Source organism: Heliangelus exortis, chromosome 1, assembly GCF_036169615.1.
Source record: "Heliangelus exortis chromosome 1, bHelExo1.hap1, whole genome shotgun sequence".
In the NCBI taxonomy this organism is placed as follows: domain Eukaryota; kingdom Metazoa; phylum Chordata; class Aves; order Apodiformes; family Trochilidae; genus Heliangelus; species Heliangelus exortis.
The window spans coordinates 83116782-83129536 of NC_092422.1; the positions used below are offsets into that span (position 1 = coordinate 83116782).

The following is a 12755-nucleotide window of genomic DNA, read 5'->3' on the forward strand; positions in this document are numbered from 1 at the left end:
TGCTCCTTCAATCTGATAACAATTAGATCTTATAATGTAAAATCGGGCTTTTCAAAATTAACATGACAAATGCACTTTAAGATTTTTAGTAACTAATACTTGAGATGTGCCATAAACAAAGACTGAGTAAAAGTCTCCTGATTTGATTTACATACTCTTATATTTTTACTAGCTCGAGTCACCTACAGAAAGTACTTCATCAAATTATATTTTCAAAATATCTTCTTGTGGTATAAACCCATATAATTATAAATAAGACTGAAAATCATCATTTCTTCATAGTTTTCGAAGTCCTTTTTACCTCAAAGTCCATGTGAAATAAATAATTTCAGGTCACTAAAAGCAGTGGCTCCTTACAGTTTCAGATAAAAATTGACTAACTTTCCTTATGGTTCACACCAATAAGCACTGCATTTAAATACTGAAATCTGTCTAAAAAAACTTTTAAAACCTTTTTGCAAAACATAAGAGAAGTCTGAAAGAATAAAGCTGAATACACAATTATTTGGTAACCCTAATAGCTTTAAAAATACAAATGTAAGAGAGAACTGTAAAGTGAACCAACATGAGAGGGAGAAAAATAAGTAAATAGATAAATAAATAAATAGCAGAGGAGTCTTTAAGTCAAGCATCGCATACAACAGTCACAACACAGACACAGTCCAAAGAATCTATCACACTTCTTCAGCTGCATGAGAAGTTTGCTATATTGGGTGTGAGGGTATCCAGCATACATCTTCAAAAACATAATATGCAAAATTCTGCATAAATTGTCTCCCCAGCATTATGGTAAAAAATAAATGAGGTAGAAAATTCTTTCCATCCCTAGCAGGTATGACATATATCACACTATAACAATAATTTTTTAATATCTGGTAAGCTTAAAATGTTTAGTCCATAATAGATATCATTACATCGTTTGCTAAGTGAGAGCACAGTCTAGCACTGCAATTGCCCCCCATCAGTGGTGTTATGTTTAGTATATTTGGATAAGACAACAAAAGGTGGAACCTCTTTATCATTGTCCCAAAGCAGCTATTCAAAATTTGTGTTTCATTTTTTTCCACTAACACACAAAAAAAAAATCGATTTATTGTGCAATAGGAGTTACATTCACTAAGAACTGGACAACAAACATAAATATGTTCAAGACACTCACTTCACTACATGTAGGACATGATGTCACTGAAAACCTACATTTGCTTTGAAGTACAATGGGGTAAGTTTGGAGCCAACACAACTCATAGAAATGTATTTCTATAATTGAGAACAAATCTTGGACCTCTTATTTCATTCGTGTATATCTTTGTGACATCAGCTTCCCATTAACTAACCTGTGCCACAAATAAAAATTAAACATTCTGTGTACCTAGAAATCATATTCATATGCCTACATACACACACATATTATTGAAACAGATTTTTTTTTTAATAGGACTTCACTGCACAGGTAGAATAATTATTTTTCTCTTTGCATACATAAGGGAAAAAATGTAAGATTTGTTTTAAACTATTAAAACTGCCTAATGGAAAAATCTCTCATAAGATTACATACTCAAAAAAATTAATGGCAATATTACCGAAAAATATGTATCCCTGCAATACTACTGGATTCCTAGTTGTTTTTTAAATAATCTGTGTGTACGTTAAAGTTATTTATCTACCAAGATTTTCTTAAGCTACATTTTACTTCGTAAAACAGAATAGAGAGGGGCAGGAAGCAAACAGCCTAGAGAGCACTGTTTCACAAGCGTTCAAGATTGTTTATATCATTAAAAGAAATAATTTTCCTGTTTGACTTGCACTGATTATGCACATCAATTGGACAGGAGGCATCGCTTACAAATTGGCAGTCTTAGTTTGAAGCTTTAAAGGTTCAAACAAAGCTTTAAAAAGGCAGAAAAATCGGAGAGTGAGCACAGATGTCTTCCTGCCTCGGGCCTAAATAATAGACTGCAAGAAAACAACAGTGGGAAGAACTACCCCAGCATCCACGACAATTAAAACAACGTTTTTATATAAAACTCATGCATAAAAAGTAAACAAACCCAAGCACAGTTGTCAGGTTGAGGGAAGGAATCTGAGAGTAAAAAAATATTAAATTCTTTCAAAAAAAAAAAAAAAAAAAAAACCTGAACACTTTAAAGCCAGTTGCTTCATTTCTATCTTTACTAAGAATCCCAATGCAATGATAATTTTATGATTTATAAAACATTTATTGCTAATTATTAGTGTAAGACAGCTCATATTCTCAGGGTTGAGTTAAATTTTTGCTGTCTAACCCAGGAATGAAATAGTTTATTTAGCACAAAGAATATGTGACAGCTCCCCAAACGCATAGTACTTGCTTTTATAGTAGAACTTCACAGGGAACTGCAAGGAAATAAGTAAGGTAATTTATTAATTAAGTTGAAACACCTGAGAAGAATACCCTTCTATTTATCATATCAAACCATGCAGAATGTTCAAACATCTTGAAGCATTAGAAATCAACAAATTTTTGGGTCAAGTATGAGTTTTATTTTTAGCACTAGCAACATAGAGTTTCAGTGGTGATACAAAGAGAGAAAATGTGATGTGCATTTAAAAAAAACACCTTGATTTAAATTGAAACCTAATTGCAAAACCAAGAGCTTAAATCCTGGAGTTATATAAAATGTACATTCTAAACTTCCACTTAGATTTAACATGAGGCTTTTCCTAAAAGATACTTAAATCTTTCATGCAGCCTAGACTCCCCAGCTTTATATCACAGATAAGCAGCTTTTCATAATGAATAATGTAACCAGTGGTCAAAGTCATCATTCAAAACATTGAAAATAAAACTAAATCTTTCATATGTATATGGTCAGAAATGATGCACTAACAATATCCTGTAATTCCACAGCTGCAGATTTTTCACATAATTCATTTCTTACACCACGAATTCTGTTCTTTCATAAAAAACCAAAAAAAACCAACAAAAAAAATCATTAAAAATGGCAAAACCACCTGTCAATGCTCTACAAAAAGCTTAAGCAGTAAGTTCTGATAGGTGTGACTTGCTCTATTTATCTCAATCAAGGGCCCTGGTAGGCTTCATTATTACACAACTGTGTACTTTGTCTTTTTTCCAAGATGCTGGAATTTATTTTGCACCAGGGTAAAAAACAAAACAAAAAAATAAAATAAAAAAAAAAAGGCAAAAACCAAAACAAGACAAAAATTCATTTTGAAGCAGTACATTCCTGCACCTTGCTTCACTTCCATACCTAACCAGACCATGCATGACACTGCTGCTAGCAGGTGGATCATCCACCTGGAGTAAAGCAGTAGGGGTTGAATAACAAAGATGAGCAAATATTTAAAGTGACCAAATGCCGCCTGTTTCTCTGGCACTAAACCAAAGGACCAAGGTGCTCCTCACAGTAACCTGTCCAGGTATTTTGCAGAAAGAGAACCATGGTCAGAAAACACATGTTTGTGTGCCTCTTGGACAGTACAATTCAAAACTCAGTTCAAAAATAATCACTGCTAGCAATCAATCAGTAATATCATTAATAGGAACTCTTAGCTCAGTCTCTGGGTAGGGATGAAGGAGCTACAACAGATATTTGGCCAGATAGTCATAGGGATTTTTGTTTGGTTTTGTCTGGCTGGTTTTTGTGTTTAATTACCAGAAGCATTTTTTCTGTTCAGATCTGAAGTGAGAACCCTGCTTAGCCCATCAACTTCTGGCTGGCTAAACTTCCTTATCTTGCAGTAAAAAAAAACTAAAATATTTATAAAAATTTGTGTAAGCTGTTTTAACTTACAGTTCTGACTTTCACAGCCAATCAACAGCAAAGTTAAACTCTCTCCAGTAAGTTGGAGAGCCCTGTTACATCTGACACCTTCTGAGATGCTGGCCTAACAGGAATGCACAGCCAGACCATGTCTGAGCATCATCCCAGCCTTATCTATAATGCATCAACTTCATTTTACCACTTAGAACACTGAGATAGATTTCAAATTATTTTAGATATTATTTTACAAGCGTGCCAATGCACTTCATCTCTAAGAGTGCCTTTTGATGTCACATGTATATGTAAGTACTAAGTTACAGTTAGAATTGTAGGAACTATTCAGAGTTCCAATGTATTAATTTCATTTTGATTTGAACCTTTTTGAGGGAGAAGGTAAACTATTTCCAAGCAGATTTTAGCAGAAGGATTCAAGATTGCATTAAACACTAAATTACTTGAAACCTTAAATTAATAATTCAAGTAGTTTTAATAAAGTTTTAAAGTATATTAAAATAATTTCATGCTTTTGCGATTTTTTTACACATCTGAATTATTTTATTTTTTCCTTAGTTCTCATATCTACTTTCTTAGCAATAACATCAAATAGCAGGCTTTTGTTGGTTTATGGGGTAGTGTTATCAATAATAAATACAACAGCAGGAAGTTTTAGTAGAAACTGAAAGCAGACAAAGAAGAATGTAACTCCCTGGGATAGAGAAGGGTTGTAGCAGCTGGGAGGAAAGCTGGGTAAAGAAAATGGTGATGAGAGCAGAGAAACAGCTGCTTAAGTGCAGAGGCAGGGAACAGCACTTGGAACTGTGAAACCTGAATAGAGGAAGCTTATTTTAGAGAAAAGATTTTTTTTTTACAAGACTGGAAAGTCAGAAAAAAGAAGGTGGAAATTAGGTGGGAAAAGAGGGAAATCTAGATGAGGTAGGATGATAAAGAACTCGGATGCAGGGGGGGGTGGGGATGTTTTAAAAAGCAACTGAAACCACTGAGAGTTTCTGGTCACAATAAGAGATGCTGGTACACAAACCATTTTCCTAACAGAACTATGCTTTTTATTAGAATTCTTCTTTGCAGGAATTAAATTAAAGACTAGCTACTACATGGTGGGGGGTACATATACTTCCAGATGCTTCCTTTAGCCATGTCATATTGGGCAATGCACTTAGTTTCCAAAAATAACTTCCTTTAGCATTAGTCTGTGCTACTACAGACAACTATCAGTGCTGCACTCTCAGTGATGTTAACTTGTGACCATGGGTGGGTTGTAATCTGTGTGTGTATTTGGGCATGTCTTGCCTAGCAGTAAGCAAGCTGCCCCCTGACAGGCAAAGCAGTAATACCCTTGGAGAAGAAGGAAAGCTCTGCTTGTACGGTGAGGTTACCCAGCACTGAGGCCACTGGCAGACAGACAGACTGTGAGCATGTCGAGAGAAGGGGATACTGAAATAAAGACATTTCATTAAAGCAGCACTTATTAGTTACTTATGACATTCTTTTTTTCCCCCCTTACTTCTGAAAGAAGTTGTTCTGTTCAACAAAAGTTATTCTTAAGACTTGAAAAACACCTAGATCTAGAGCTGGAAAATTTTAAAAAGGATGACAGCAGAAAACACTATAGAGAAATCCATAATCAACAGGTACAATATTTCACAGATTGCTTCTTAAAACAAAACAAAACAAAAAAAAAAAACACAGCCACAAAACAAACCCAGTCTAATGCAAGAATATGGGTTATTTTCACAAATTTATGTCACAATCAAAGGAGACTGACAATCAGTCTTTGTCTCCAGTTAGGTTTCTATATCACCAGTATCGAATGATAGTTGGAGATGCTCATGAATAACAAACAGTAATACTGAGCACTAGCTCAGATTACAAGAGAAATTACACATAACAGTGCCTTCTGCTACTTCAGCAGTTTTCAGAATTATTAATTTTGTCAATCACTTGACTTCACAGTGCTGTCAGCAGCAACATTTCTATTCTTAATCCATCCTGTAGCTCAACAAGGAAAGAAGAAAGTAATAGAGCTCAATTGTAACAATGGCAAATAGACTTCTGGGAGGCAAATAAAATCCCTATTTTTATAGTTGAGGGGATCATTTAGGATTTTTAAGGGTAAATATTTCACTAATCTGTAAGGATGACGACTGACCTTCCACTACACTCTTTTCCTCTACAGTGAAGAATTAAGGATCACTTTGTACAAAAGCACTATCACCAGAGAAGTCCATGGCCATTAACAAGAACAGAGCTGTCTGACTTCAGGTTATGGCTCCCATCAGTGAATGTGGGTTACATCTCTATGCAATTGTGTACTTTTAGCAAGTGGGATTAAATGAAAAAATAACTGAAAATTGCATCTGCAGCGTAGATCAGAAATACCTCTGTTAAATACTTGACAAGTCAGAAATAAGATTGCTTTATTAAAATGAATTTAAATTGAGACCTTGGAAGCTAGCCTGTTGTTACCTGTTAAATCCTAAACATAGTAATCCATCATGTATTAGACATTGGAGAATATAGCTAGAAACTATTTTAATATTTCTAGACCCTACTTATAATTTTAAAATCAGTATGTTTGTGGCATTTCATTTTCATAGAACTCCTAACTGAATTTTCTTTGTAGATGCTGAAGGAAAAAAGTGTTTTCAGCACCGATTACAATAATTATTTTACTTGATTTACAAGCATGATTTACAAGCATGGTTTTTATAAATCAGTATGGTGTCTGCCTCTACTCTTAATTTTTGATCAGCTTGTGACCCAGCATACTGTATATACAGATTATTCCAACAGCATTATTCAGTCTTGTATTTCTATTATTGACCCTTTCTACCTAAAGCTATTTGACTCAAGTTTGGTCAGGAAAAAATATCTCAGCGTAGTGAATGTGCTATAAATTCACACCATCAGTTATTTCACAATAGCCTCCATGTGTTCACAGAATCTCAGCTGACAGAGGAAGAAAAATCTGTGTTACCAGATACAGCCCATACTTTGCAAGTATTATTTGATGATGCTTCGAACAAAGGGATTTCCTTTTATTCAGAAACTGAAGTGCTAGGAGGAAGGAAGGAAGGGTGGGGGAGATTAAAAAGAATATTGTTGACCCTTCCAAGATGCATTGTTTCTGATATTCATTCATTTTTTAAGGGAAAAATGCAGCTAATGCAACAGGTTTATGTGCTGTAGAAGTGGTTTCCAGCTGCTTGTTCTGAAGCTGGCTTATGATATCAAAGATCAAGCTTTCTTTCAGTTCATTATTCTCCAAATACACGGAAACCCTAAACCTTCCATTTCTGAAGTGCTGTTTAATAGGTTTAGATTTAAAATTTGCTATAGCACTCTATCGTCACCTACTGCCAATAAAATGTTTTTTTTGTAATGTAAAATTAACACATAAAATCTCATATCTTCAATGTATTACTTTCAAATAGCACAATCAGAAAGCAACTTTGCCAATCACTGGCACATAAAACTCCTCTACTGTTGAAGTCCCTCCACCATCTGTTAAAGCACCAATACCTGCAAAAAGAAAATGGCTGCCAATGTGCTGAATGATTTAAGGACTACCATTCCAATTTGAATTTATACCTTTTTCATTTTTAAGTTATTGAGAAAGTGTATTTTCTTTCCATATGCAAAGATTTTAGGAAAGCAGCAGAAGTCAGCCAAAGGTGATTTCAGAACTTGAATTGATCCAATTCTTAAGAACTGGATTATTTTTATAAGACTCAGACACACACTAAAATGTGCATCTAAAATGTCCACATTCTTTTACCATGGCAATATCACAGAGCATGATTTTAACTTATCACAATCACCTCTACCCCATAAACCTACCTCTTTTGGCATGAAGGACAACAAGCATTGCAAAGCTGACTTTCCCTTTAAGTTAACTGAATACAAATGAGGATCTGAAGAACAGCAGTCAACCACTGTCAAACAAAATCCAAAATAAAAGCACAGATATTATTTCAGTAATTATCAAATTTTTAATAGTTGCAGTACTTCAAAGTGATTTTCAATAAAGCATCTATGTATTCAGTTGGTAAACATTTCACACAAAGTTATCAATGACTGTAGTATTTCTTATAAGGATTCTTGAGGTAATTTTATGAAGTGTTACATCACTAGCAACCTTCATTAAAGTTATTGTTTGGGAGAACACAATATTTAAGAAAAAAACCTCGCGGTCATTTACCTTTTATTAAAAGCGTTGGGCATAAATATTTAACTAAAGGATGAAAATTCATACCACAAGGAGAAAAATAGTTGGCTGAAGCCATTTTTCTAAATTACTTTTAGGCATAATCTACACTAAAAAAGTTTATCGGTAAGGCTTGCTTCATTTTTCATACTTTTATGTCCAATTTTAAGGCACTGTCAGAAGCATTGGTTACGGTATGAAAAAGGTAACATTCCTCTGAGATCAATATTAATCCTGGAACACCAGGATTGGTATTCATCCAGTATGCACCATCTGAACAGTACTGGACCTGACTGGATACCAGTGATCTAGTTATCTTGTGCAATGGGTCAATTCCAATGCTTGCTAAGTTGCCTCTCCTTCCCTTTGAAGTCCACCACATGGTAAGAAATCCCCTCCTTTCTTGTCAGATAATTTTTTGTCATCATCCACATACAGTTCCACATAAAGATTACAAAAAAATAATATAATACTCTCTTGTAAAAAGTCCTGATTTCCTGAGCTCCCAGTGGTAAGAGGCCACATAAGCACAGCTGCAAAATTCTCCCATGAATAAAGATGTTGAAACAGTGAAAGAAGGGCCAGGAATGAACTAGGAAAGGGATAAACAAGAACTAGTGAAGAACCAAAGAACAGCAATCTAACTCCACATATTGCCCCAATGTCATTCTGAGCTGGGCATCATTCACAACAGAGGTCCTGTTACTAACCTGCAGACATTAGGTACCATTAAGAAAGAGAAGTCAGGATGCTTAGACAGATGACAAATTAACTGAAGGGTAAGAATTGCCCAAACAGTGGGCAGAAGTCCATGAAGAGAAAATTACTATAGTTGTTTGGCTTTTTGGGGTTGTTTTTTTTAAAAAAATTGCTTGTTGGAGAGGGGTGCGGGGGGGAAGGGTGTTCTTTACTAGAGACTAAGTATTCAAACTTATTTTTCAAATATCATAGGGAATATAGGAAAAAAAATGAAAAAGAAAATCTGCAGGCAACCTGACATTTTTCAGATGCCTATTTTTGGCAAATGTCATTTTACAGGCAAATCAAAACGTCTCTTCTTAATTTATATCAAAAGGCACTTTTGCTGTTTAAGCCTAAATTGCTTTGAGTTTTCTTAAATCAGAAAATCTGTATACCAGAAATAGTCTCACAGTTTTCTATTAGCATTATTCATCCTTTATTTAATCAAAATTCTGGTATGGAAAAATCAAATACCTGAATGGTCATTAGCATTCAATTTAAAATCTTTATACTCAGAAAAATCAAAATCCACTCTTGTACACGATTGTCCTTCATTCTGCAGCAAAAATGGAATTGATTTTGTAGAACCGACATAAACACCACCAAAGTCAAAGAGTTCCTGTAAGTTTAAAGGAAAAAAAAAAGAAAAAAGGATCAAAGTACAGTGAAGTAAAACTTCTAGTGGAAACGAATATGAAAAATTTAATTGTTCACTGATTCACAATTTATAACATAACAGTCTTGGCTAATCAATTATCTTGCATAACCCTTATCTTTAAAACCTTTCCAGGATATAAACTGAAACATTTTAGAATTCAATATGTGAGTACTGCTACGCTATCAGGAAAGTTTCTATCATTCAGTACGGATTCACTCATCATTCATCATATCATTCGTCATTCCATCATCTGTTGGTCAGTGGATTCCTTTGCCTCTTATTGCATTTTTTTCTATAACTTATATATAACTTTCTATAAACTTCCTTAAATAAAACCTCCCCCTTTTAGCATACTTTTTCCAGATTGTCAAATCCAAAAGCTAAAGATGTCACCTATCTTTTAGTGCAACTTGTGTATGTACATCTACTTTTTAGCTTCTTCCTCTAATTTTAATCTTCCCTTTTACATTTTTTCAGAATGCTAATATAGTAAAAATGAAAAGTATGAAGGAGAGATGAGCCACTTTGACATCTAGATAAAACAAACACTACCTTACCAAAACAAACCGATCTTACCAATTGCTTCAATTTCTTCATACTTACCACATCAATGTCTATTTCAGGGATCTCTACAAATCCACTAATCCTAAGCTCTAGAACTCCTGAATTTCGCACTGCTACCTAAGAGAATGGAAAGTATGGTGATAGTTGACAAGGTGATTTTAGCATCTCACTAAATCTGTCACTCTCACATGCAAAAAAGTTGGCTTTTGACTAACAAAATAAATAAATAAATAAATAGAAAATATCACACAACCAAACTACCCTCGATATATATAGAAAGAGACTCAGTATAATTTGTAATGCAAATATGGAAATAACTTTGTCCTTATGATGTATTTTTTTGATACAGAAACATAAAGAGGTAAACAAAATGCATTTATTTTCTAGAATATACAGATACACATATTACAGTGAAATCTGGCTTCAAAGAACCATTCATGCCCCTGTGGCATGCTGTATCCGAGATAGTCATAGCTGTCTATTAAAACAAACAAACAAAAAAATAATCCCAAAATTACAGGAAAAAGCAATCTTCTGCAGACAGAAATAACTTTGCAGTAGGCTGTACCACTACAATGAACAGTTTTCTCCCACAGGAGAAAGCTGAGTGGGCTGATTGGATCACAGCAGCTGTAAGGACTGGCAACTATACCACAACACAAATTGCTTGACAGGGGTCCTGGCACATAGTAGATATTAGTGTTCCAAGCAATTTGAAATCTGTTTAAGAAGTAGGAAAAGAAAAAAAAAGGATATGAGATTTAGCAGGCATAGCCACAGAAGATAGAGAATCCGGGATTAGAGTCAGAAAAGGCAGAAAAGATGAGCACCGTGATAGAATTCTTTTTCCCATTAACACTTATCTAACCAAAGCAAAGTTTAGGAACCAAGCACACAAAAAACAAAATAGAAGTTTATTCCAGTCCTATTCTCAAATCAAATCTACTACTAAATCCTTGTCTGAGATGACCACAAAAAGCAGTAAAGACATTTAAGACGGTGCAGTTTCTAGCCCTGCTCTTCTATAGGCCATAAAAAACCACATTTGTCTACATAACGTTCTGAAGACAATCACACATTAGTTTCAAACAGCTTTCCAATGGCATAACAGGAACCAACTCAAACCAAGAAGCTGATTTGATGCTTCAGAGCAGGACTGAGACCAAAATCACAGGTTATAGCAGCCTTCATATGCTGTAAACAGGAGGTAAAATCCAAACATACACAGATGAACACACATCTCCACACATAAAAACACACTGTAACACTGAAAAGACAAGTTTTGAAAATTCCAGTTTTGAATACCTCCACTCTTGTATCAAAACTCATTTTTGCATTCGGAGTGAAACATATTTTGAGATCAGCGTGGCCTCCCACAGGTACCACCCCCTTAGAAGGGGTGATCATCATTCCAGGCAGTGGGTTTGAATCAAGAACCTTAAAACACAAATATGAAACATTAATAATACTAAGAAAGGTGAGGGAAGGGGGGGTGTGTTTTGTGTTGGTTTTTAAAATAACAATACATTTCTAATTAAAATTTCCTATTCTTATGAGGAGAATCTTTATAATACATAATGCTAACCTGGACTTAGAAGCTTGAGGCAAAACATAGGTTAACAAAGTAACAGATTCCTAAGCATTATGACTGTCAGTTTCTACTACAAAATAATTTAGCACTCCTGTTGGAAAATTCACGTTCTGTTTTATGGGTTGTTTTCACAAAGTCCTTAAAATTAAAGCTTGCTATATAGCAAGTCTCCAGAATATTCTACATAGCATCTTTTCAGACAGGTAATCTCATCACTTCTCTTTTTGTCATTCACTGTAAGACATGACATGGGATTCTAATACTGTACAGTAATAATACTAGGAGTAAATATTTGGTTTACCAATATTAAGTAAGGGCTATGTGGATTTTTTTTTCTTCTAATGTAACACAAGCAGATAACTTTTTAAAGCATAGCTACACAAGTGAAAATAACAGAAAAATCCAGCCCTCTCTTGGCTTAAGAATAATTGTAGAGACTTAAAAGACTGGGTATGCTTCTTTGGTTTTTTTATGGATTATGCTGATTTTAATCTTGCGGGCACATACTCCAAAAGTGTTGTAATAATACTTGTTCTTATAATGATCAGTGGATAAACAGAGAAGTACAATACAAATCAAAATAAAATAAACAAGCTTCTTAGGAGGACAGTAATTTATCAGCAGAAATTCTGAGTGTTTATGATAATTATTTTGCTTCACTAGATGAACACAGATTTATACTAAATTATTCTGCGATCTGGAGAATTCAGGAGATTAGGTTTCCTAGTAATTTGCTTATTATGTCTTTACTCACTCTGGCATCCACCTCACTTCTTACCCAGTTCATCATACAGCCTATCTTCCTCACAGATGTTAGTCTACCAAAGTAATCACATTTGCTGTGGATGGTCTGGACCTATGCATGCACTTACTGGGCAGCCAGTATGCATGGAATGACTATCCAGTTTGCTCTGTCTCTCAAAATATAGAAGCATCTAATCTTCAACTGGTTTTTCATAGGATGTGCCATATGGGGTTCTACCCTCACCAACAGTTCTCATGAAACTTCCAGAATCTTTTTGACCATTATCACACTTTGCTTGTCTGTCGGCCCATCTATGTAACAATCCAAATTTGACAGAGGGACAGAATTCCTATTCACAAAAATCTTATTTCCTCAGAAAAACAGACAAAAGCTTTAAAAGATATAACTGATAATGCAAAAATACAATATGATCTGATAAAATTAACTCCATTCCTCCTCCTCACCCC

The 12755-nt window shown here is 34.6% G+C and overlaps 1 protein-coding gene across 2 annotated transcripts in view; it reads right to left on the reverse strand.

Annotated features, from left to right (window-relative positions):
- CFAP47 (cilia and flagella associated protein 47) overlaps window positions 1-12755 on the reverse strand; it is a 295430-nt gene that overhangs the window by 259891 nt on the left and 22784 nt on the right. Inside the window, exons 18-21 of one of the 2 annotated variants that reach the window (XM_071750490.1) lie at window positions 11258-11389; window positions 9992-10069; window positions 9205-9286; window positions 7623-7717 (exon numbers count right to left, since the gene is read on the reverse strand). In XM_071750490.1, the coding sequence (XP_071606591.1) occupies window positions 7623-7717; window positions 9205-9286; window positions 9992-10069; window positions 11258-11389 (387 nt within the window). Of the gene's footprint in view, window positions 1-7622; window positions 7718-9204; window positions 9350-9991; window positions 10070-11257; window positions 11390-12755 lie in introns of both variants that reach the window. The other variant, XM_071750482.1, reaches the window with a different exon arrangement.